The sequence below is a fragment of the Pneumocystis murina genome, assembly GCF_000349005.2.
Source record: "Pneumocystis murina B123 chromosome Unknown supercont1.4, whole genome shotgun sequence".
NCBI classification, from domain to species: Eukaryota; Fungi; Ascomycota; class Pneumocystomycetes; order Pneumocystales; family Pneumocystaceae; genus Pneumocystis; species Pneumocystis murina.
The window spans coordinates 164,138-186,658 of record NW_017802362.1 but is presented as its reverse complement, the minus strand read 5'-3'; the positions used below and the strand labels follow the sequence as shown (position 1 = coordinate 186,658).

At 27.6% G+C, this 22,521-nt stretch overlaps 14 protein-coding genes across 14 annotated transcripts; 7 read left to right on the top strand and 7 right to left on the bottom strand.

The window, feature by feature from the left end:
- Nucleotides 1-469: 469 nt before the first annotated feature.
- PNEG_01471 (hypothetical protein) lies at nt 470-3,362 on the top strand (the record flags this gene model as incomplete). Its single annotated transcript, XM_007875219.1, has 4 exons — nt 470-737; nt 782-929; nt 977-1,307; nt 1,362-3,362. The coding sequence occupies 4 exons, from the start codon at nt 470-472 to the stop codon at nt 3,360-3,362; spliced, it is 2,748 nt and encodes a 915-aa protein (XP_007873410.1).
- A 318-nt stretch (nt 3,363-3,680) lies between these two features.
- PNEG_01470 (hypothetical protein) lies at nt 3,681-5,748 on the top strand. Its single transcript, XM_007875218.1, has 2 exons — nt 3,681-3,700; nt 3,749-5,748. The coding sequence occupies exon 2, from the start codon at nt 3,777-3,779 to the stop codon at nt 5,682-5,684; it is 1,908 nt and encodes a 635-aa protein (XP_007873409.1). The 5' UTR covers nt 3,681-3,700; nt 3,749-3,776; the 3' UTR covers nt 5,685-5,748.
- An 89-nt stretch (nt 5,749-5,837) lies between these two features.
- On the bottom strand, nt 5,838-6,565 carry PNEG_01469 (hypothetical protein; the record flags this gene model as incomplete). Its single annotated transcript, XM_007875217.2, has 3 exons — nt 5,838-6,049; nt 6,093-6,328; nt 6,387-6,565. The coding sequence occupies 3 exons, from the start codon at nt 6,563-6,565 to the stop codon at nt 5,838-5,840; spliced, it is 627 nt and encodes a 208-aa protein (XP_007873408.1).
- A 1,129-nt stretch (nt 6,566-7,694) lies between these two features.
- On the bottom strand, nt 7,695-9,070 carry PNEG_01468 (hypothetical protein; the record flags this gene model as incomplete). Its single annotated transcript, XM_007875216.1, has 7 exons — nt 7,695-8,183; nt 8,228-8,324; nt 8,365-8,470; nt 8,514-8,567; nt 8,610-8,737; nt 8,778-8,900; nt 8,940-9,070. 7 exons carry the CDS (start codon nt 9,068-9,070, stop codon nt 7,695-7,697), a joined length of 1,128 nt encoding a protein of 375 aa, XP_007873407.1.
- Nucleotides 9,071-9,185: 115 nt separating this feature from the next.
- Nucleotides 9,186-10,359, bottom strand: PNEG_01467 (hypothetical protein). The gene has a single exon (XM_007875215.1). It carries the CDS (start codon nt 10,086-10,088, stop codon nt 9,210-9,212), a length of 879 nt encoding a protein of 292 aa, XP_007873406.1. The 5' UTR covers nt 10,089-10,359; the 3' UTR covers nt 9,186-9,209.
- Nucleotides 10,360-10,628: 269 nt separating this feature from the next.
- On the bottom strand, nt 10,629-11,008 carry PNEG_01466 (hypothetical protein; the record flags this gene model as incomplete). Its single annotated transcript, XM_007875214.1, has 2 exons — nt 10,629-10,853; nt 10,904-11,008. 2 exons carry the CDS (start codon nt 11,006-11,008, stop codon nt 10,629-10,631), a joined length of 330 nt encoding a protein of 109 aa, XP_007873405.1.
- A 429-nt stretch (nt 11,009-11,437) lies between these two features.
- Nucleotides 11,438-12,244, top strand: PNEG_01465 (hypothetical protein). Its single transcript, XM_007875213.1, has 3 exons — nt 11,438-11,507; nt 11,551-11,645; nt 11,694-12,244. Exons 2-3 carry the CDS (start codon nt 11,633-11,635, stop codon nt 12,239-12,241), a joined length of 561 nt encoding a protein of 186 aa, XP_007873404.1. The 5' UTR covers nt 11,438-11,507; nt 11,551-11,632; the 3' UTR covers nt 12,242-12,244.
- A 69-nt stretch (nt 12,245-12,313) lies between these two features.
- On the top strand, nt 12,314-12,707 carry PNEG_01464 (ubiquitin-like protein 5; the record flags this gene model as incomplete). Its single annotated transcript, XM_007875212.1, has 4 exons — nt 12,314-12,367; nt 12,415-12,537; nt 12,586-12,636; nt 12,677-12,707. Exons 1-4 carry the CDS (start codon nt 12,351-12,353, stop codon nt 12,705-12,707), a joined length of 222 nt encoding a protein of 73 aa, XP_007873403.1. The 5' UTR covers nt 12,314-12,350.
- A 219-nt stretch (nt 12,708-12,926) lies between these two features.
- PNEG_01463 (hypothetical protein) lies at nt 12,927-14,241 on the bottom strand (the record flags this gene model as incomplete). The annotated part of the gene is made up of 2 exons (XM_007875211.1): nt 12,927-13,982; nt 14,032-14,241. 2 exons carry the CDS (start codon nt 14,239-14,241, stop codon nt 12,927-12,929), a joined length of 1,266 nt encoding a protein of 421 aa, XP_007873402.1.
- A 1,040-nt stretch (nt 14,242-15,281) lies between these two features.
- On the top strand, nt 15,282-15,835 carry PNEG_01462 (hypothetical protein; the record flags this gene model as incomplete). Its single annotated transcript, XM_007875210.1, has 3 exons — nt 15,282-15,369; nt 15,418-15,476; nt 15,521-15,835. The coding sequence occupies 3 exons, from the start codon at nt 15,282-15,284 to the stop codon at nt 15,833-15,835; spliced, it is 462 nt and encodes a 153-aa protein (XP_007873401.1).
- A 725-nt stretch (nt 15,836-16,560) lies between these two features.
- PNEG_01461 (hypothetical protein) lies at nt 16,561-17,213 on the bottom strand (the record flags this gene model as incomplete). Its single annotated transcript, XM_007875209.1, has 2 exons — nt 16,561-17,127; nt 17,172-17,213. The coding sequence occupies 2 exons, from the start codon at nt 17,211-17,213 to the stop codon at nt 16,561-16,563; spliced, it is 609 nt and encodes a 202-aa protein (XP_007873400.1).
- Nucleotides 17,214-17,494: 281 nt separating this feature from the next.
- Nucleotides 17,495-19,858, top strand: PNEG_03595 (serine/threonine-protein phosphatase 2B catalytic subunit). The gene is made up of 12 exons (XM_007875408.1): nt 17,495-17,739; nt 17,852-18,064; nt 18,105-18,229; nt 18,273-18,384; nt 18,427-18,572; nt 18,613-18,752; nt 18,798-18,875; nt 18,920-19,062; nt 19,115-19,192; nt 19,239-19,517; nt 19,568-19,733; nt 19,777-19,858. Exons 1-12 carry the CDS (start codon nt 17,631-17,633, stop codon nt 19,802-19,804), a joined length of 1,617 nt encoding a protein of 538 aa, XP_007873599.1. The 5' UTR covers nt 17,495-17,630; the 3' UTR covers nt 19,805-19,858.
- Nucleotides 19,859-19,961: 103 nt separating this feature from the next.
- Nucleotides 19,962-20,423, top strand: PNEG_03594 (hypothetical protein). Its single transcript, XM_007875407.1, has 3 exons — nt 19,962-20,054; nt 20,098-20,183; nt 20,235-20,423. The coding sequence occupies exons 1-3, from the start codon at nt 20,052-20,054 to the stop codon at nt 20,365-20,367; spliced, it is 222 nt and encodes a 73-aa protein (XP_007873598.1). The 5' UTR covers nt 19,962-20,051; the 3' UTR covers nt 20,368-20,423.
- Nucleotides 20,424-20,561: 138 nt separating this feature from the next.
- On the bottom strand, nt 20,562-22,419 carry PNEG_01459 (hypothetical protein; the record flags this gene model as incomplete). The annotated part of the gene is made up of 4 exons (XM_007875208.2): nt 20,562-20,674; nt 20,724-20,832; nt 20,879-20,954; nt 20,999-22,419. 4 exons carry the CDS (start codon nt 22,417-22,419, stop codon nt 20,562-20,564), a joined length of 1,719 nt encoding a protein of 572 aa, XP_007873399.1.
- Between the last annotated feature and the right edge of the window lie 102 nt (nt 22,420-22,521).

Here is a 22,521-nt window from a genome sequence, read left to right as displayed (position 1 = left end):
TTTACTCAATCCTTTATTTCTAATAATATTTCATAAAAATTTTTTTATCTATACAATTATATACTAAATTGTTTTTTCATTTTTATTTATTTGAATTTTTTTCATTTATATTTCTATTTTTTTAATACTAAAACTACAGATTTTAATATAAAAAAATATATAGAAATTCTTGTAAATATATCTATTATATTTCTTTTTTGCTTGTTCTCAGAGTTTTTTATCTTTATTTATGTATAAATCCTTCTCTATTTTTTAACACTGAATTTTTCAAGATCCGGTAATTAACACGATCTTTCATCGTTAGAGATTAAACTTAGATTAATCCAAGATTTTAAAGGCTCTTATAAAACGTGGGTTTTTGAAATAAACGTGGGCTTTTTGACGGGAAAGGTTTTGGAGTATTTTATTTAGAACTATAACCGTTTATGCCTGATTTTTTCTTTGTTTTTTTCGTCTCTAGAGTAAAATTATGGCGACGATTGAAACATCGGTAACAACGCCACCGCAGACACCATTGCAGGCGCCAACTCATGGAACAACACTTACCAGGTCTCGTTCGTCACCGAATAAGTCGGTAGTGTCAAGTCCATGGCATACAGCTCAACGTACAATGAACTCATCGGTTCATACGCGATCTACATATCTTGATCATGAAGATTTCTCAAATGCAATATATGTTGGGAATTTGGAGATGACAATTAATAATGATGCTTTGATGAAAATTTTTGGTCGTTTTGGTGAGTTGTATGCGGCATAAATGCGTATGGTTAAAGAAGTATAGGGACTATTGAGAGTGTCTATCGTCCTCCAATTCATACAGACAAGGCGGATCGGACGACACATTTTGCATTTATTAAATATACGGATGCAGAATCAGCACAACGTGCGATGCAGCAGGCAGATAATATATTACTTGGACGACGACGATTGTATAGATATATATTATTATTTATATTATAATATTAATGAAAAATAGAGTTGTTCGGCCAAGAATTCGTTCGTATGTAAGCCGATCTATTAATCGAGTTCCTTCGTTATCCCCTCAAAAATCAAATCAATACCCTCCTCTTTCATATTCATATATGCCGCCACAATATTATCTTCCGTATAATACCCATGTTAATCAAAATTTTATGAGCAAAATATTGTCCGTTTTTAATTTGCCATATGAAATGACTCCTAAGGATTTATTTTGTTTATTTAGTGAATTAGGACGGGTTGAGGGCGCATTTATATATAATGTGGTAGATAGTCGTGGAAGAAGGGTAGGAGAAGTAGCTATGGGAAGTTTTTATCATGCAAAAAAGGTAAAAGGAGGAATTAAAAACTTTTGAAGTGATTGATTAATCTTGGGAAAATAGGCTCTTGAAAGTTTAAATAATACAACTCTTAATGGATATATACTTGAACTTGCATTTAAACCGCCAACATTATCTACTCAATTTATTCCACCTGTTAATTCTGGTCATTCAATGATGTATGTACCTCCTAATTCGGTGTATCCATCATGGCAGTATTCACCTTCACTTTATCCGGTTCCTAACCAAGTACCTATGCCTTGGTCTTATTCACATGTCCCAATTGATGAAGCAATGGCGAACCTCTCATTCTATGGGGAAGAATCCAATATGATGAATTCGAGACGTAATAGTCTTGCAAGTAGTGTTGCCAGTGGTGGAGGATATGCACATGTTTATGATCAACAAAAGGCCAATATTGATCATGCTATCTCTATGGGTGTTGGAGGACTACCAGAAGGGTCAGTCTTTTATGATCCGATGACAGGATTGCCTATACCTATGCAGGCATGTACAACTGTTAATGAAATGCAAGATGCAAATATACAAACAGTAACGGCTTATCAGCCTGTATCTTCAGGTCTAAAGAAGACAGAAGCAACGACTAAACTTACAACACCCGTAACACCTGTTGCTCCTACGGTTTCTATGGTTTCTGCTGCTCCGGTTTCTGTGACATCATCTGCTTCTACTGTTTCTGCTCCTACGGTTTCTGTGGTTTCTGGTACATCTTCTGCTTCTACTGTTTCTGCTCCTACGGTTTCTGTGGTTTCTGGTACATCTTCTGCTTCTACTGTTTCTGTTCCTACGGCTTCTGTGGTTTCCGGTACATCTGCTGTTTCTACTGTTACTGAGGCTTCTGCAACTTCATCTGCTTCCACTGCTTTTTCAGCTTCTCCTGTTCCATCTACTTCTGTTGCTTCAGCTGCTTTTTCTACATCTATTGCTTCTGTAGCTTCTACGGCATCTGTAGTTTCTGTTAATACTTCTCAAAATACGAAAACTGAGCCATTTCAAATTGCAACCGCATCTAGCACAACAGTTTCTAACTCTTTAAATTCATCTACTTCATCTTCGTCTTTCAATAATTCTTCATTGTCAGCATCTATTGTTCCTGAATCTCAGCCTATAGATCCAAAGAATTTGTATATTAAAAATCTTGATGATGATATAATATCGCATCCATCAGATATCGAAACATTGTTTAAACCATTTGGGACAATTGTATCTTCACATCTTGCTGTAGTTCCTGGAACAGGGATTTCTAAAGGTTATGGTTTTGTAGCTTTTAGTAAGGCTGAAGAAGCTATAAAAGCTAAGAAAAGTTTAGATGGGAGTATGGTAGGAAGGAAGCGTGTATTTGTTAGTTGGGCAGAACGTCGTGCTGATCGTGAAAAACGATTAAAAGAAATTTTTAAGGCTGATAATAGAACGAATATTATACAGAATGAACTGGAAAAAGATGTTTTTAAAACACAGGAGCCTTCAGTTATAAAAGATGATATTAAAGTAAGTGCTGTTTCTACTTCAGAAATGAAAAGTACTCAAAAAGCTACTGAAAATACGACTGGGATGAGTTCAGGAACAGTTATTACTCCTAATCCTATGACGGTTTTATCAAAATGGCGTGGAACCCCATTATCTGGTATAGTAGAAGTGGAAGAGCCTGGCGTTCAAGTTGAGATTACGACTCCTACTGAACAGATAACTTCAGAGCCTGAATTTAGGGTATATTCTGAGGGTGTAAAATCGTCTCAGAGTATGGTGACTGAATCAGAAACTTTTGAGAAAAATGAAATTGATAAAGACACTGGGCAAGGACAGGTATGTTTAAGAGTTCGAGATGAGAATACTAGTCCGAAAAAAGTTCTTAATGTAAATATTAAAAAGAAAGGAGGATGGTATAGGAAGCGTTGGAGCAGTGGATGGGGAGGAAATTATGGAAATAAGAAAGAAGATGGAGACAGTCCTATCAAAGATACTCAAGGGGGGGAGAGTCCTATTAAAGATATTATATTAGAAAGAATTGTGGATAAAGAAAATTGTGAATCAAAGTCTATTTAGCGATAATACATATTTATAGGTGCATCTGATAGAAATTAAAACAAATTATATATACTTATTATATTGCTGACAGAAACGTTACTATAGCATTCATTAGTTGTTATTAGCACAATATATACATTGCCATTTATATTTAATTGATATTATACATTTAAATCTATCTCTAATGAAATAAAAGATTCACGGTATATTTTAATTCATTTCTATCAATTCATTCTTAAATTATGTATATAAATCATTTATTTGATTTTTTTAAGGACATGTATTTTTATTAACGTTTTCTTTGTTACGCGTTTTAAACTTTAAGATTTTAAACATTTGAATTATATATGAAATAGGTATTATAATCTATATTTCTTATTATTTTCTCTGTTTACAGTGTTTAGAAAATATATTTTGTATATTTAAGTGATTATGTTAGGGAGGTTTTTTGGAATTGAATATAAGTCTCAAGAATCATCTTTGAATAAATATTTAGGAAAAAGGTCAGATATATATGAGGATGTATCAAGGAAATCTACGGGAATATCTATGGGATTAAGATGTTCTTTTTATTTTTTAGAATTTAAGGAAAATATGAAGTTGGTTAAAAAGATGTTTTCTGGACTCAAAGATTTAGTTTTTTTTAAGTACACTTTAAAGAGTAAAATTATCTCTAGCTCAGAACCATATGAATCAATTGAGTCTTCTGAAACTAAATCTCTTGTATTATTAGGTTTTTCGAATCCATTGACTAGACGTCACGTAGAAAATACATTTCTTTTTAAAGATGTTGATAAAAGTAAGCTTGAAAATGATTCAAAGGCTGATTCAAATGATTTTTCTGGTTATTTTTCAAAAAGGGCTTTGGATTTTTTGGATTTAGATGATAAAAATGCGACGAAAACTAATGTAGCAGAAATGACGAAAACTAATGTAGCAGAAATGACGAAAACATTAGATTTATCATCAAACATTACATTTACTACGAAAACACGAGAACCGACTACTACTAAAGGCACTTTTACAACAATTCTTTCAGAAACTACTGAAGTTAGTACTTCTACTATTAAATTGTCTGCGCAACGTTCTCATGCTCGTTCTAATGATAATTTGTATATGATTCTAGGAATTTCTTCTATAGCCATTTTGATTATTATTGTTATTGTTTTTTTGGTTATTTATGGTGTACGTCGTTCGCTGAAGAAACAAGAGATGATTGAGGATATGGTTTATGAGAATGAAATGAGTGCTCATGCAAAATTGATGGAGGCTGCATCAACACCTGTTTCAGAAAAGACGAGTTCAACACCAACTTCTATTTCTCTATCAGCGCCTATTTTGGGTTCTCGGAATTCGAATGACCTATATTCAAGGAGGGGTACTTATTTTGATTCTAATGGAATATATGGTTCCAAGAATGGTGAGAAGCAGGATGAACAGACTCTTCATAATTCGTCTTTAAAATATTATGGCATGTCGCAATCGACAAATAATTGCCCAACTTCCTCACGTACAAGAAATTCTTCATATTATAATCCTTCAGGACAGCCGACGCGATCACTTTCTTTGTCATCTAGATCGAAGGATTACTTTGGAGCGCATAGTCATTCATCAAATGTTACTTCTACATATGATGATTCTTTTCAAAAGGATCGAGTGCGATTAACATCTTGTAATAATGATATGAATGGGTCTAGTTTTGGAAAAGCTTCGTCAAATCATCTGAGGACTCCAAATTCTGTATATTTGTCAGGAGATCAAAACAGAGGATATCCTGCTTCCTCACAAATTAGAGCAGGACCTCTTGACTCTCGTGGAATTAATAGGTTTTTAAGCCAAGAAAGTTTGCGTAGTTCTCGTGCACATTTTGCTACTCAGCCAAATACATTGAATTATAAAAATTCTTTTAAAACCTTGGGAACAAATTTCCAGATGGAATCTTCTAATTTTGATACACCAAATTCACATTTATCTGAATTATCAAATAATGTATCATCACCCTTATTTACTTATAAAGACTCTCTAGGAAGCTCATCGTGCTATGATTCTAGTTTTACAAATGAACGCATGACTCCAAAATCTTTTTTTTCAAGAGAAAATATGAAAAATGAGTCTTATACTCCTAATTCGAGTTTTGAGAAAATGTTTCCTAAAAACACAAATAAACATTCTCCAAATAAAGATTACATGCGTACACCTAGTGTTTATGCTTCGGTTGGCATATGGGCTGAGAAAAAAAGGAAATTATTAGACCTAACAAGTAATTTGAATGAATCTTCAAGTAACCGCTTTTACGAAGGTATGAATACACGTCAGGGCCATAACATTAATAAAAAGTAAACATCATCATTATTATTAATGATTATAATAATGAGAATAATTTACATATATTGATGATTTACCAAAAATTATATTAAAACATTTTTTTGATATTTAACTCAAATGTTAATATATTTTAAATAATATAACTAATAATATTATGAACGTTTTAGACTACTCTATACATCTCCATTTTGCTTCATTTTCTTCTTTGTCCTCTCTTTCATGTATTCGATCTGCAAAACTTTGCAAAGTTTCTGACTCGTTATTTGTTTCTGTAATCCATTCATGATTTTGACTAAATTCGTTTATATCTTCGCCCAAATTTTGTTCTCTACATGGATGAAGTGAAGAACAATCTGATAATGCTGTATAAAAGTCACGAACTAAGTATATTAGTTTTATAATTGCATATTTTTGTTCGTCTACGTGTTGATGAATCTGTTGGTGAAATGTATAATTCAACCATATTTGTATCAGATTCTGGAACGCTGCCATTCATACCATTTTCCTTTAATGCAAGATTATTCAAATCCTCTATTTGCATATAAATACAAGGTGTATCAAAGGCATTATGAGGCGTTCTATGGATTGCATGGAGAACTATCTTTGGATAAGGAATTTCAAGCCCTTTTGAAATACTTGGTGAAAAAATTATAAAAGATCTATAGTAGATGTCAGAACGTGCGATAATTGTGTTTTTAAGTGGAAAAAAGGGCATACTGGGATGTAATATAGGCATCAATATATTCTGATAAACCAATAGCTGGGAAAGCTTTAAAAGCTGCTTCTTTTGATAAAAAATAGAGAACATTAGAAGAGAATGTTCTGGGTGTAGATTCCTGGTGCTCTGAAAGTTCAATAAGGTCAGCTGGAGGTTCTCGAATATATACAAAAGCCATAAATTTTTGGTACGTTGATCGGAGTACATCAGAAAAAAAGATTCTATATATTAGATTGATTTATATATTGATCTTATATTCTATGTATTTCAGCCAAATTTTATAAATAAATATATTTGTAATTTCAAAAAAGTTTGATTGGTTTTGAAATTTTTATGATATGAAATTGATGATTAAATATCTATGTTTTATAGGGGGGAAAGGGTTATTAAATAAATCTTATTTTTATGATGAATATTCTGTTTCTTGTCTTTTTTTTTTTAAAAAATTCAGTTAAAGGCTGTTTAGAAATATGTATGTTTTGGAGGTCACTATAAAATATTTTTATTGATAAAATGTATAATATGTAAATTAGATTTAAGTAGATATTGTATTAAAAATAATTTTGCTTTTGAATTTTGTTGATACTTTGTTAGATATTTATTTGGTAATGTTAATTGTTTATGAAAAAATAATAATTATGTAATTTTTGATTCTTATAAGAACAATTTTTGCAATTGAAATAAAAATATTTGTTTTTTTATATTATGTTAATATTATCTTGGTTTTATTTTTAAGATGTATAAAAGGTTTTAAAAGATTTTTCAAATATTTTAAATGATAAAAAATTAATTATTGATTATTAAGGATTTTTGTTTTCTATTTTAGATTTTATAACATTCTATTTATGTATTATATAATTTTTAATATTTATGTCTTATAATTTTAAGATTATAAATCTTTAATTAAATCAACAAAAATTATAAAAAATTGTTATAAAAGACTTTTTAACAATAAAAAAATAATTAAAAGAAATAATTCTAATATAATTGAATTAGAATTGTGCTATTTTATATTTAATTTTACAAAGTTTTGTTAAATATATATTTTAAATATTTTAGATGATATTGTTTTTATTTTAATATAAAAATGATATTTCAAATAGAATATTTTAATTTAATAAACTCAAATATAAGAAACGTAGTATTATAATGCATATGTTTCATGAATTGCATTATACATATATTTTGAATTGCATTATACATATATTTTGAATTTATATGAAATTTGAAAATTATTGAAAAAATAAAATTGTTTCTTGATATTTAAAAAAAACATAAGCAGTTTAACATTCAAAAGATCTTTATTTTTAATGATACCAAGGCTTTACTTCCATTCCGCTTGGAGGTTGAACCTCTACTCTTTTCGCGCCAACTTCTTTCCAATTGGTACTTAATGCAGTTCCATTACTTTCTATATAACTTTTCATCATTGCCCGTTTTGTATCATCATCTGCATTGGCATAAATTTCTTGAAATAATTTGTTAAGTGCAGCATCTCCTGTTTCTTCCTTTTCTGTAATCATAGTTCTTGAAAGTAAATCCCAGTCTTTCGATCCATATTTGGAGGAAGATGGATATATATTGAATTTGCTTGAGTTTTTATCAATTGTTTGGATATTTGAAATTTCTGTTTCAAGAGTTAACCATTTTTCAGGGTAACGTTTTTTCAATTTTATCTCAATTTTTGTGTTATATATTCTAAATGTAGATGATAAAACATCAATTTCACTAAAAAGATGATGAAGTTCGAAAGTATAGTTTTCTTGAGTGACTGGTAGAAAAAATGATACAGATAACTATTAGTATTTAAAAAAATAATCAACTTGTTTATCATACATACTGATTTTTCTTTAAATTCCTTTTTCAATGTATTTTTGTCTACTGATTTTGCATACAAAATAATTGTAACAGTATCATCATTTTGATACCATTCATGTCTATTTATTAAGAATAAGTATATTAAAATAGAGAAAATACCTTATAGTTTGTTTTTCCTTTTCATGAAGAGACATTTTTTGTATATTTGTTTCAACTGGGAGTTCTACAACTTCTATTTTTTTAATTTCAGTTTGTAAAAAGTGATCTATTAGAAAAATAAGAGTAATAAGATATTAAAAACAATCTACCAAGGTCTTTTAAATCCGGCTTCTCTAAAATAGTGCACTCTTTTTCGCCTTCCACTGCTTATATTAGTAATATTTAATTCATATAACAATAAAAACCATTTTCTAATGCTATTTTCGCCTTTAAAAGCCAAGATGCTAACATATTATTATCTGGAATTGCTTCCTCTGCCTTTTTTAATGCAAAATAACTGTTTCCTAGTTGTCCTAACTGAAATAGTGTAATACTATGTTTTTTAACCAAATTTAAAAGCAAAAAAAAGATACCCTCTACGCAGTTGGGCTAATCCTTTTTGTTCCCGTTTACCCTTTAAATGGGCTAAATAAACTGCTGCTTCTGCATCTTTAAGTGCTTCTTTATATTGTTTATTACAATGATGTGCTGTTGATCTGACTTGTTAAAAGACTTAAAATATATTAAAAAAGTACCGTTTAATATGATAATCAATAGATGTAGGAATCTCCTTAAGAGCTCTTGTTAGAGCTTCAATTGCATTAGAATATTCTTTTAATTCAGTATATTTTTCTGCTTGTTTTGCTAAATCTGCTGCTGGTGACATAATTTCGTTAAGTGGCTCAAGTTTTTTAATAAAAAATATAATAAATATAAATGTTATGTCTTAGTTTAAATAAATGTAAGAAAATTTTTCTTTTTTCTTTAATTAAAAATTAATTATTTCGCTTTAATGTAAATTTATTTTAAGATGAAGTTTCTAAATTATTTGTATCATAATTAATATTTTCAACGTCATTTTTCATATATAATACATCATTTTTATCGGAAGGTATTTGATAATCTTGAGAAAAAGGAATCCATGTTGCAAATGTAAGATAACTTGTATGATTTTTAACATTTTTTTCCATTCTTCCTACATCTTTCCAGTTTCTGTCTTCCCTTCCTTCCTTAATTCTTTTTTGAGGACGAGAATCTCCATTGTCGGGTTGTTTTCCATTCTTTCTATTCTCTTGTACCTCATGAATACGTTGTGCAGCTTCTAAAATATCCTTGTATTCTACTTTTCGTGCAATCCATTCACAATGATTTATTTCAGAAAGTTCTATATCATAGAACCCAGATTTCCGAAGGTGTTTTAGTGTTTTTTGAACCTGTTCAATACATGGACTAAGACAGCAGATTTTAGTTTGTCTTTCTTTAGAAAAATGAGGAATTAATTTACAAATTACTTTCCATGGTGCTGGTAAGTCAAGAAATACGGCATGCGCAATAACCTCATAACCTTTAATACAAAATCCATCTGTAATAACATCTTGGTAAGATAAAATAACAGGCCCTTTTGGTGCTAAGATTTGATTCTGTTTAAATTCACTAAGTGCTTCTTTATATCTTTTTTCATGATATTCATATGAAAATACCCTTCCTGTTATTCCAACACCCCGTGCAAGCGCATGAGTCATACTTCCACTACCTGTTCCAGCTTCTATAACTGTTGTTCCTCTCTGAATTCTTAATTTACTTTGTATAAAGCTAATATCATGTGTATAAACAATCTGTGTTCTATGGGGCAATGCTCTAGTCCATAACTCGGGTGTAGGTCTTAAAATATGTAAATAACCCATTCCATTAGAGCTTGGAACTTGAGATCCATAAGGTAATCCAATTATATCTGAATGTGCATAAGTTCCAAACTTATTATTAAAGACTTTTCCCCTCTCAATAACAATAGAATGGACTTGTTCTCTCGTCTATTAACATATTAACTTACTTCTATTGTATTATAGGCTCTCCCAGCCATATAATTACTACATCTCCTTCTTCTACTAATTTCTTTTTCTCCCAAAACATGATTCTTAACTTCCCTTTTTAAATCTATTTAATTGACGACTATTTTTTTCTATTACATATTAACTATTGAACAGATAGGGAAAATAACTAAAAATATAATATACAATAAAAATTTTATAAGATTTTCTTGAATATTTTAGAAATATATTATCTTCGAATATTATTTTTATAAAAAAAGATTAGTCTATAATTAATATCTACTTGCTTTAGAAGTCCAAAAAGAAATATAAATGATACATATTGTTATATTCGATATTTATGTAAAAGTTAGTTTTATATTTTGGTAGATCTTTCGTTAAAAAAATTAATATATTCTATGGTGTAGATGATGGTTTAGTTAATGTAGGCTGCAACAAACGCTCATTTGTATCTAAATAGCCCGGTGCTATTTTCCTAATTTCGTATAAATATCTTGCTTCTGCAGATGCTTCCCACTGTTTGAGACGTTCTGACCATATTAAAAATTTCTTATTTAAATGTTCGTAATGATTTAAAGATGATGTTTTAATATCCGATATACATTCAAATACCTCTTCTAACTAAAAGAATTATTTTTAGTATCAATTTACCGGAAAAAGGTATAACTTACAGGTTTAGGTGTTTCTAAAGTAAGTGAGCAATATTCATAAGGAAGTGTAATTGGTTCTGGAATAAATAAAGATGGCGATATGATAAGAGATATTTTAGGAGCCATATATGAGTATGTTTCCAAACTTTTTTTTGGTATAAGATGAATTAAACTGATTAATTAGTTGCTGAATATTTTTCTTTATCAGTTAATGTAGCGATAAAATCCGGTGGTTGATTAACCCTAATTTAATTTTTTTAGAAAAAATAGAAATAAGTATTAAAGTTTTTAAAAATATAAATAATATTAGAACGAATTTGTATAATTTTTGTGCGTTGAATTCTTTTTTGAATTTTTTTGAAAAAAAAGAGTAAAAATTGATTGAAAACTCATCGAAAATTGTATTTTGAAATAAATGATAAATTTTGAATTGTTTGAAGGATTAACAGCATACTTTTCTAAAACAATACCATCTTCTATTATTAAAATATGGCGTATACATATTCTGTTTTGTTTTTGATTTATTAATTATATTGAAGAATTATATGGTGGAGAAACGATCTTTGTTCCAGCATACAAAAAACCAGATATTTGGTTTGGTATGGGAAAAAAATTAATAAAGCATGTATTTTAATTAATGATATGTTATGTTATTTAACGCCAATTAGAAAAAAAAATTCACTCCATGAACGATGGATTTATGATAGTATTTTAGTGAATAAACAGTTGCCTTTTGATGATTATTATGCTATGAATCAGTCAAGTAATTTTGCTAAATAAATGTTTTATAATTTTTAAATAACTGATTTAGGATTTTTTCAATATAAATTGTCTCGATCAAAAAAATTTGAAAAAGAAAAAATTCAAAAAGCATTGAATCATAAGAAAAAATCCTTTCAAAAATCCAATCAGGTAGCTGCGATTAATGGTTCTTATAATAATGTTTCTCAAAAAGATTCAAATATAAATACTTATGCTGCTACTTTTCCATTTACACATACTCCGTCAACATCTTTCAATTATACAACAATATCAAAAAATATTTCTGACCCCATTATTTCTGCTTCATTAAAGAAAAAATCTTATTCTTCTCCAATATCAAACGAATCCTTTAATTTGCTATCAACGTCTTATCAAGATATAGGAAATATTATTTTCAATAAATCTCTCCCTCGAAATTCTTTTTTGGAAACAAAGAAAAATTCAACTGTATCTTCATTTAAAACTCTTCATTCACCAATTGAAAAAATTAAAGTTCTAACGGTAAATGACCTCGGTTCTACTGCTAATGTCTTCGAAATAGTAGCTACTAAAAAAATAAATAATAGAAGTGGATTTGTAGATTCTAGACATAGATGATCCTATTTTTTTAATAGATTAATATATTTTTATTTGTTCGTAGTCTTTTTGATTTCGTATAAGATTTTTTAAAAAAAATTTGTAAAATAAATAAAATTTGTTTAGTAGAATGATTGAAATTATCTGGTTATTTTGCTATATTGGTAGATATTTGCTGTATTAATTAAGCTCAGTAATGATCGCCTTGGAAAGAAAGTTCGTGTAAAATGTAACGAAAATGATACAGTTGGTGACCTTAAAAAATTAATAGCTGCACAGACAGGTACCAACTGGCAAAAGATTGTTTTGAAAAAATGGTATAATCCCCTAAAACAAGTGAATTGTTTTCTTAATATTTGATCTAGGTATAATACGTTTAAGGATCATATTACATTGAGTGATTATGAGATCCATAAGTAAGTTATTGAATGATTAAATTTATTAATTTTAAACTAGTGGAATGTCCCTTGAGCTTTATTATAGCTAGATGTACTTATAATAGTTAAATGTAATGTAAAAAGATAGTGAAATTTATGATGAGTGATGCTATTACTTTATTAAATCCTTGTCTATATTTTTTGTTTTTTTTTATCTCTAGACGATTTTTTTATTATCTCTTTCTTCACATTAATCTTTTTTGTCATATATATATATATATATATTTGTTTTGTAAGAGAATAAATATTAAATAAAGCAGTATTATTATTTATCTTACTCTCCAGCCCCTTTTAATAGCAATTTCTTTGGTTCTCTGACTCTTAGAATTATCTATTGTTTGAGGTTTTTCTGAAAAATGTGCTGTTGAAGATGGTTGTGGTGGAACTGTTGATATTTCTGTTGAAACAGAATACATTTTACTGTCATATTGCTCTTCATAATTTTTTTTTTTAACATCCTGAAAATTCGACAAAAAGATATCTTTTTGAGATTGTGATGGTGATGGAGACCTTGAATGTGATCTCGAGAGAGTTTTTGAACGAGATGGAGATAAATATGACCAAGATGAGTTAGATTCTGATCTTTCCTTTGATCTGCTTGATTCAAAAGACGATAATCCTGAACTATTTGCATCATATTCTTGTTCACAACTAAATGATGTCTTCTTTTCTTTCTCTTTTCTTTTTTCCCAAAATTTTTTAGACCAACCTTCGTAATCAATATCTTGATTTTCTGTATCAGAATTTTCCTTAAAACCCCATAGATCCATGCTTTCTTCTTTGTAAAAAGTATTAAGTGCTTCTAATAATTCTGGAGAAGTATGACTTGGTAATGTAATTGGTTGACATAAATGTGGAGGTATACTTATATACGAGTGTATAGATTCTTTTATGACGCTAGCATCAGGCAAAAGTGGAATCATGCAAGCAGCTGGTAATTCCCAATATGATGCTCCTTGTCTTCCGTGTTGAAAAGGTTTAATATAATCATGATTTTTAGGAGTATTAGAGAAATTTGGTTTTGAAGATGTTTGAGCTAATGGAACCATTAATCCCGCATGTGTAGCTTTCATCGTAATCTCTGTAAAATATTTTTTCTCATTCCAAAGATTTAAAAGATCTTCTATCTTATCTTTTTCCGCTTCTGGTGCATAATATCCCAAACGAAGAAGAGACAAAAGTGATGATTTCATTTCTAGTGCAATATCCATATTATTATTCTTAAAAGAATGACTTAATATGTCATTAATAAGATATAAGATATATAAACGTTGGGAAAACGTTGTCATTGTTGTTGAAAACGCCACTAAATACTTAAAAAAGTACTAACAAATAATTAAACACATATATAATAAACTTCCTTTAGTAAAAAACCATCATAAGTTCTTTTGTAACAATATATTCTTCTTGCCATCGTCTTGCACTCTGTATTGCTTTATATCGTCCTGTTTTTACTCGTTCAATCAGATCAATAATATCATTTTTATTAAAACGTAAAGAATCCTTCGAATATTTATGTTTATCAAGCTCTGATAATAATTGAAACTTAATCTTTTCTAGTTTTTCTCTATCTTCTGTATTCATTTTTTTGCACGTTTAATATGTTAATATCAATATTAAGATCTCTTGATTAAAATTAATAATATATATCTGTTATTTCATAGAAAAAAAAACTAAGTAAATGAATTTTTGTTTTTTTTTTAAATTTGTTTTTGTAATTTTATTTGATTTTGTATTTTTTAAAAATATATAAAAACCTATTAAAGATATAAGAATGAATTTTAATTCAAAAATAAAAATATGAAATTAAGTAGCTTTTTTATTTATTTTAAAAGAAAAGAATATATTTTAAATAAGAAATTTTATAAATTCATTTTTATAGAAAGTTTGTATTTAAAAAATGTAAAAAATAGAAAAATAGAGTAAAGAATGAATGAAAATATATAGTTAATGGGGTTTACAATTAAATAATAATATAATTTTATGAAGAAATAATTAATTGAGTATTTTTTTTTTAAGTTTAAAAAAGTATCAAATGATAATTAAAAAAATCTGATTATTTATTCAAAGTTAAATACCAAGGATGTTGAATAAGAAATATTATGTATGTTCTTATTATATTTCTGTAAAAAAATAATTATAATCTTATAGTAAGTTTTTAGATAATTCAATAAGGTAAATTTAAAAATTAAAACAATAGATTTTAATTATAAATTATCTTCTTTTACAATATAAAGATTTTGCATTATTAGGGGGGAAGAAAGAATTATATTGTTTTATTGTTTTTTAGATTAAATTTTTTTGAAAATTCATTCATATAGAAATAATGTTGATATTTTTTTTAATAAGTATTATAGATAAAAAAATAAATAAAATAGTAAATAATACAATTTTTTTTTATTGATAAAGGCATCTGATTGTTTTTTTTTTGCTTGAAGTTTATGGTTTTCTAATTTGAACGTATACTAATTAAGAAACATATTATTTGATGTTTAATTTGCTATTTTTTCTTTAAAAAAAGTATAAGATTTTAAGATATCTGTATTAATTGTATGAAAATATTACTGTTTGGAAGGAAATATGAATAATAATAAAATAAATAAAAGAAAAAGATCAAAATATTAATGGAAAAAAGAAAACAAAAAAATGACATTTTAGTATTGCAAAAAGATATAGAATTTAATGAAACATTTCTTGAAAAAGATGAGAATGGTGGTTAAGGATTATGTTTTATTTTTTAAAATTAATAAAATCTATCAGGAAATTTTATTAATGGTGATAAAGCTAGCGATTTCATAAAAAAGTTAACTAAACATAATGTAAAATACTTGTTAGTAGCTAACTAGACAATTGATCTATTTAGGTATCAATTACGTCACTTGATTTTATGTTTATATGGGCATATGTTGAAGAAGAATCTTTCCTTCATGAAATTGCTAGTATTCTTGAAGTAAAAAAACCATATACATTAAGAGAATGGTTTGCAAATGATAAAAAATTTCTAAGTCTTGATATAAGAAATTATAAATTTGTCAACGATATAAAAAGATGTGTAGGTTGGGATGATGTATCAGGATGCAGTATTAAAAATTGGACAAAATATTGGCTTCCTTCATATATAAAAAATCAAAAAACATCAGAAGAAACTAGAAAAAACAAGAAAAAGAAAGAAAATTGATTCTTTTATATTTTAGAAATTGTTTTTAGAATTCTATTATGCAATGTTTGTATTTCATTTGGTTTTTATGGTATATTTTTGAAATGTTTAGAATTCTATTCAAAAAAACATATAAAGGTATATTATATTAGGGAATTCGAGCTTTAGTGGCTTTTTTTGTAATGAGAGTATTCTTATATACATAATTTTTTATCCTTAGCGATGTTTTTCATATATAAATAATTCAGCTACTAAATTTTAGTTTTTTTAACATTTTATTTTTTTTCTGGTGAAAGATAATTAAATTTATTATGTTAATTTTATTATCAGAAACAAATTAATTAATCTTTAATTAAATCAATATCTTTGATATTATAAATGAAATTTAAATTATTTTAAAATTAATATTTAATATTTAATCTTTATTGATTAGCTTGAATTTTATTAAAACTAATTAAAAATAGATCAAACAATTATTTTTAATATATTATTATTGGTTTTTGTCAATTATGAAAATTAATAATTATTTATCTTTCATATATATAAGGTCATCATAACATTATTTGGTCATTTTATTGCAATTCAGTTTCATTGTAATGTTTTTAATTGGATCTTTTTATATATAATTTGTTTTTAAATAAGATATATTGAATAATTAAAAAAAACATGATATTTATATTTTGATATACCAAAAAAATCTATTATTTTAAATAACTATAATTTTTTTATAGAATACCAAAAAACATTTAAGATGATAAATGTATATCATCTGAATATGATAATAGATCGTAAAGTAATTCGTCACGAATATCAATAACTGACATAGAACAATTTTTGGGAGGTCCATTAATTTTTATACCTTCAGGAATATCAAGAAAACCTAATTTAACAAGATGTGAAACGAGAGTTACAATATATCCTCCATGTGTTATAACAATTAACGTCGAAATTTCATTTCGAATGGGTATTATTTTCTTTTTCCAAAATTTCATAATTCTAGATATAAATTTTTTTTTATTTTCACCATAATCATCTAATGTTTTATTTTCTTCTTTTAATTTTAAATTTATTTCTTCCCATGTCAATCCATTTAATTTTCCTAGACAATTTTCTTGAAGTTCTTCATAATATTCACATGTTATATTCCCTTTGCTTTTTAAAAATGGCTCAATTGTATCTCTTGCCCGTATAAGATTACTACAAAAAATTTTATCAATTTCTAGTGTAGAAAGACGTTTTAAAAGCTTTAAAGATTGTTCCTTTCCCTTCTCATTCAATGGAATATCCAGGCTCCCTTGTAATCTGTGATTTTTCTATATTTTCATCTTTTTCAAAAAAAAAAAAAAACATATCTTACATTAAAATCTGTTTCTCCATGACGTATCAAGATTACCCGCATTTTTTATAAAATATTACTTTAATACTCTACTATATACATCAATTCATATAAAAATAGGCTATATAAGGCTTTATCTACGGAATAATATATATAATCAAGATAAATCTTAAGCTTCTATCACTTCGTGGATATTATCAGCTTAAAATATATTATAAAAAAATACACAAAAAAAAAATAATAAATAGACATCTAACAGGAAAAAAAGGTTATTTATGAAGTTAATTTTATTAATTATGATTTAAAATATTTTGAGACTAAGTCTTATTAAAATAAGAAAGGTTAAGAGTTTTCAACGTCTGGAAAACTAACGGTATAAATTCTAAATAATTGAAACATTTGATAAAGAATGAATATTTAAGAAGAATAATAAGCCTTAAAGTTATTTAACTTATCTTTTAAATATATTTTTTATGATTTATGGGAAATTTCAAAAAAAAAACGTCTAAAAATTCACCTAAAATTGACTTTACAGTTTTTCAAATGGAGAATGGGAAAATTGTAAGAACACAGGAAAGAATCTGTAAAGGTCTGTAGTTTATTTATTTACTATATAATATTTTATAATATTATTTGGGATTGGAAGGAAGATAATATTTATTTTGAATATTATATTCAGTACTAAAGGAAGGATTTTATAGATGTTCAGGCACCTGTTACACATATTCCTACAGATGCTCAAATTTTTATTGTAGATGAGAATGGTGTAAAGAAGCCGAATGTCCAGTTTATTAAGAATCATTTTTATCGAGAAGGAAGAATTAGTGAAGATCATGCTTTATGGATTATTCGAGAAGGGACGAGTATATTTAGGAATGAGCCTAATTTAATTGAAGTTGAAGCACCTATAACAGGTATATTTTTGTAGGTTTTATTATTTTATTTAGTTATTAGTATGTGGAGATATACATGGACAATATTATGATCTTATGAAGTTATTTGAAGTAGGAGGAAATCCATGTGAAACGAGTTATCTTTTTCTTGGGGATTATGTTGATCGTGGTTATTTCTCTATTGAAGTTTAATATGTATTTATTATATTTTTTCCTAATTCTTATATAGTGTGTACTTTATCTTTGGGCACTAAAAATATGTTATCCTAATTCTTTTTATTTATTGAGGGGAAATCATGAGTGTCGCTATTTGACAGACCATTTTACTTTTAAGCTTGAATGTATATATATTATAACCATAAGTGTTTTGTTAAATTTGATAGGTAAACATAAATATTCAGAAAATCTCTATGATGTATGTATAGAAAGTTTTTGCTCTTTGCCTTTGGCTGCAATTATGAACAAACAGTTTTTGTGTATACATGGTGGGCTTAGTCCAGAATTAAATGTTTTGGATGATTTGAATACAGTAAAGGCCTTTTTTAAAAAAATTATGCTAAAAATTCTAGATTGATCGTTTTCGTGAACCTCCAATACATGGAATAATGGCAGATTTACTGTGGAGTGATCCATCAGAAGAATTTGGTGAGGAAAAAACAGATGATTTTTTTGTTTACAATCATGTACGAGGCTGTTCTTATTTTTTCAGGTTTGTTATTAATGTTAAATCATGTTTTTAAATATGTATTTGTAGTTACGCTGCAGTTTGCACCTTTTTAGAAAGAAATAATCTATTAAGCATTATTCGAGCTCACGAAGCTCAGGATTCTGGGTAATTTTTTTATATATTTATACATAGATTTTGTTGATACACAGGTATCGTATGTACCGGAAAACTAAGACTACAGGATTTCCAAGTGTCATGACAATCTTTTCTGCTCCAAATTATTTAGATATTTATAATAATAAAGCAGCAGTTTTAAAATATGAAAACAATATTATGAATATTAGACAGTTTAGTATGCTATTTATTTTATTTATTTATCTCATCTACTAATCATTTATTTATAGGCAGTAGTCCACATCCTTATTGGCTTCCTAATTTTATGGATGCATTTACATGGAGTTTACCTTTTGTAGGGGAAAAAAGTATTTATACATTAATAATTAAGGATATTTTTCTTATTTTTTATAGTTATAGATGCATTTATTTCTATTCTTAGCATTTGTTCTGAAGATGAAATTAATGACGAAAATTCTACAAAACAATCCGACTCTTCTGTTACAGATTTGGCTGAATCTGAACAGAGAAGACAAGTAATTAGAAATAAAATTTTTGCAATTGGAAGGCTATCTCGTGTATTTCATCTCTTAAGACAGGAAAGTGAAAGTATTACAGAATTAAAAACTATTTCTGGTAATACGAAACTCCCTGCAGGGACTCTTATTCTTGGATCTGAAGGAATAAAACACGGTATATTTTTATTATATATTTCTATGTTTTTATTTATATTTCTTTTTAAGCGATTACAACATTTAATGATGCCAAATCATCTGACATTGAAAATGAACGCTTTCCTCCTCCAAAAAATGACATTAATAAAAAATATGATCTCATTTTTGAGAATTCTCTTTGTCAAACAGATGATGGACATGATTTTATTAATAAATTATTGAAAAAACTTTCTCCGTATGTTTAATTATTTTATATACAATTATTTATGGATCATTAGAAAAGCCTCTAAAAAGCAGTTTTCATAATACTTGTGTTTAAGTTCCATGTTCGTCTATATAAAATATTTGGTTCTATGTATAAATATTAATTTTCATTCTATAAAATTTTTATCTTTTATAATAAAAACTTTTAATCTTTAAAATATTATTTTTTTTATCAAAAATAATATATATTTGTTATTAGAAAAGATATATTTATTAATACAGATCTTTAAAATACAGTAGTTGGTTAGTTTATAAATACGTTTTTCTTTCGATTGAATCACCTTATAATATGGTAAATTTTTTTTTGATATTTAAAAAAATTCTTAATATTTCAGAGTTTTGGAAAAATTGTTCATATTTCATTTGATTTGATATTAGTTTCCTCTGTTCTTGCAGGTATTAGACGTTCTACCGGTTTAACGTAAGATTTTCTTCATGATATAAATATAATTCAAATTAACATGAATTTTAGCATTAAAACAAATATGTTTGATAAGGATACTGAAATGTTTATTGATAAGTATTTAAGTCTCGGTAACTGGGTGATGGATCAAAGTATTGCTTTTATGACTACAAGCAAATATTTTGAGAGACGACGTATTTAATGAATATTGAGGAAACGACAGGAGAGGAAAAGTAGGGTCAATAGTGTATGGCTAGGGTAGTATTTGTGCTTTTTGGGATGAAAAAAGCATAAAGAAATGTTTTGAATAAAAATAAATAATATTTGTATACGTCGATATATCTTTTAAATTTTGTATTAAAGATGATATCAGATTTGCTAATATATTGATTGATATTATTCGGAAGAAATAGTCCAGCATTTCCTTGCAAGAGGACTAGATACAATTGGTTTATGAAAATCAATTTTCTTTTTTGCAGCAATTAAACTGCATCGTTCAAGTTCTGTAACTATATAATGTTAAGAAAATATTTATAATCCTTAAAAAAACATCTTTACATGGTTTGGGTAGTGCAGTTTTAGGAATAGAAGGCTTCTTTTCAGATGGCGACATAATCGAATTGGACAATGTAGGTGTTAATGCCCTAGGCTCCATGGACCTTCTTTTCTATAAAAAAGTGTTATAATTAATAATGAAGAAGGAAATGAATTACATTATATGAAAATGTATCTAAATCCAAGTTTATTAGATAATTTGTTTCATCAACATGTCTATCTTCTTCTTCGCATCTAACAACTATTATAAACATGCAATAAAGACTAATATATCTTACTTCATGATCCAATTTATTCCTACACAATGTATTTTTCGAGGCTCGTTAATTTTTTCTAAGTAATCGTTTGCTGCTTTAACTTTTTCAAGAATTTTGGTGCTTCCAGATCGCCATATCACGTGTGTAATACCAATGCTTTGAAAGCCATATGCATCATCCATCCTTATTAACATGTCAGCCGAAGGAACACTCCAATTCCATTTTTCTTTAATCATTGCACCAAGCTCAGTTAGAATACATTTAAAACTTAGACTAGCATCATTATTATCCATTGCCTTAATATCTAAATATGCAATAACATGTCCTAGCGGCTTTGACTCCTTAATAAGTGCTGACGAATTCAATGATGAATTTGGTATACTTTGAAAAAGTTTGTTTGCATCTTTATCCATAAGTTCATATTCCGATTCTGAATCACTTGATGAATAGTGACTTGTAATCGGAACAAGTATATCACGACAATGACTTGGAGTTGTGATTCTCATATTGCTTAATTTCGCTGTTAGAACCATAGGTTGATAGATATATGTTTTGTCATCGACATGATATGTATTCTTATATGATTCAGGAGTATGTAAAGCATGTGGATCCGAATTATCTAAAGAATAAGTTTCCTGATATTTAAAGGATGATTCATTTATAATATTTGTTTTTTTATTACTACATAGAAAATCTTCTAGTTTCATATCATTTGAAGTTTGTTTTTTCGGTTTAACAGGCATAGAAAATCCTTCTTTCATGTTGCTTGTCTTATTATCTATTTCTTTTTTTCCTTTGTTAACTGATTTCTTTTGTAAATTTGTTTGAGGCAAGTATGTTTTCAGTTGTGTTTTTGTCTGTGGATTTATACAGCTTTTTGTTTTCAAATAATTTTCTCTCCCATCGTTTAAATCTTCTTTACCTTTTTCTTTGTTTGAATTTATCTGAAAAGACACTTTTTCTTCTGTTGAGTGTCCTGCACTCGTTATCATTGATGATCTTTTTAAACGCAATGTTGTTTGATTTTTCGATGGAGAAGATGTAACAGAAACTATCTTATTTTGTTTTTCGCGCTTTTCTTGCTTCCTTTTCTCACATAAAACATCTAAATTTCCATTATTCTTAGGATTTTTTGTTTCACTCGTTCCTGAACTTCGAGTTGTTCGGTGCCTTAAAGGCCGTGCAATTCTAAGAGCTGGCGTTGATAACAATCGTTTCTGTGCATCACATCCGCCTCTTTCAGGTTCTTCATTTAAAGACATATTTTGAAAGGGAACGCGGGTTGCTGAACGACGTGCTGGCGTTGTTAACCTTCTGGGAGTATTTGAACATGAAGAAACTGTAGATGATGTTCTAAATGATGTTTTTGATGGATTTCCCGTGGCCTTTAACGGCGTCTTAGCTGCTTTTATAGAGTCTTCTACTATTTCTTGTGTCTGCATTGTTTTAGTCGTTCGATAGAGAAATTGTTAGGTTTTAAAGACATGAGATTTAAGAAATAAGAAAATACAAATAAAAAGGATTAAAAGAATAAAAAAGCCGTA

Bases quoted from the DNA above. Each gene is read 5' to 3' on its own strand.
- PNEG_01467 (XM_007875215.1), bottom strand. From the start codon at position 10,088: ATGGGTTATTTACATATTTTAAGACCTACACCCGAGTTATGGACTAGA.
- PNEG_03594 (XM_007875407.1), top strand. The intron at 20,184-20,234 runs GTAAGATTTTCT...CATGAATTTTAG, and splicing joins AGACGTTCTACCGGTTTAAC to CATTAAAACAAATATGTTTG.
- PNEG_01470 (XM_007875218.1), top strand. From the start codon at position 3,777: ATGTTAGGGAGGTTTTTTGGAATTGAATATAAGTCTCAAGAATCATCT.
- PNEG_03595 (XM_007875408.1), top strand. From the start codon at position 17,631: ATGGGAAATTTCAAAAAAAAAACGTCTAAAAATTCACCTAAAATTGAC. The intron at 17,740-17,851 runs GTCTGTAGTTTA...AGGATTTTATAG, and splicing joins ACAGGAAAGAATCTGTAAAG to ATGTTCAGGCACCTGTTACA. The intron at 18,876-18,919 runs GTAATTTTTTTA...GTTGATACACAG, and splicing joins CACGAAGCTCAGGATTCTGG to GTATCGTATGTACCGGAAAA.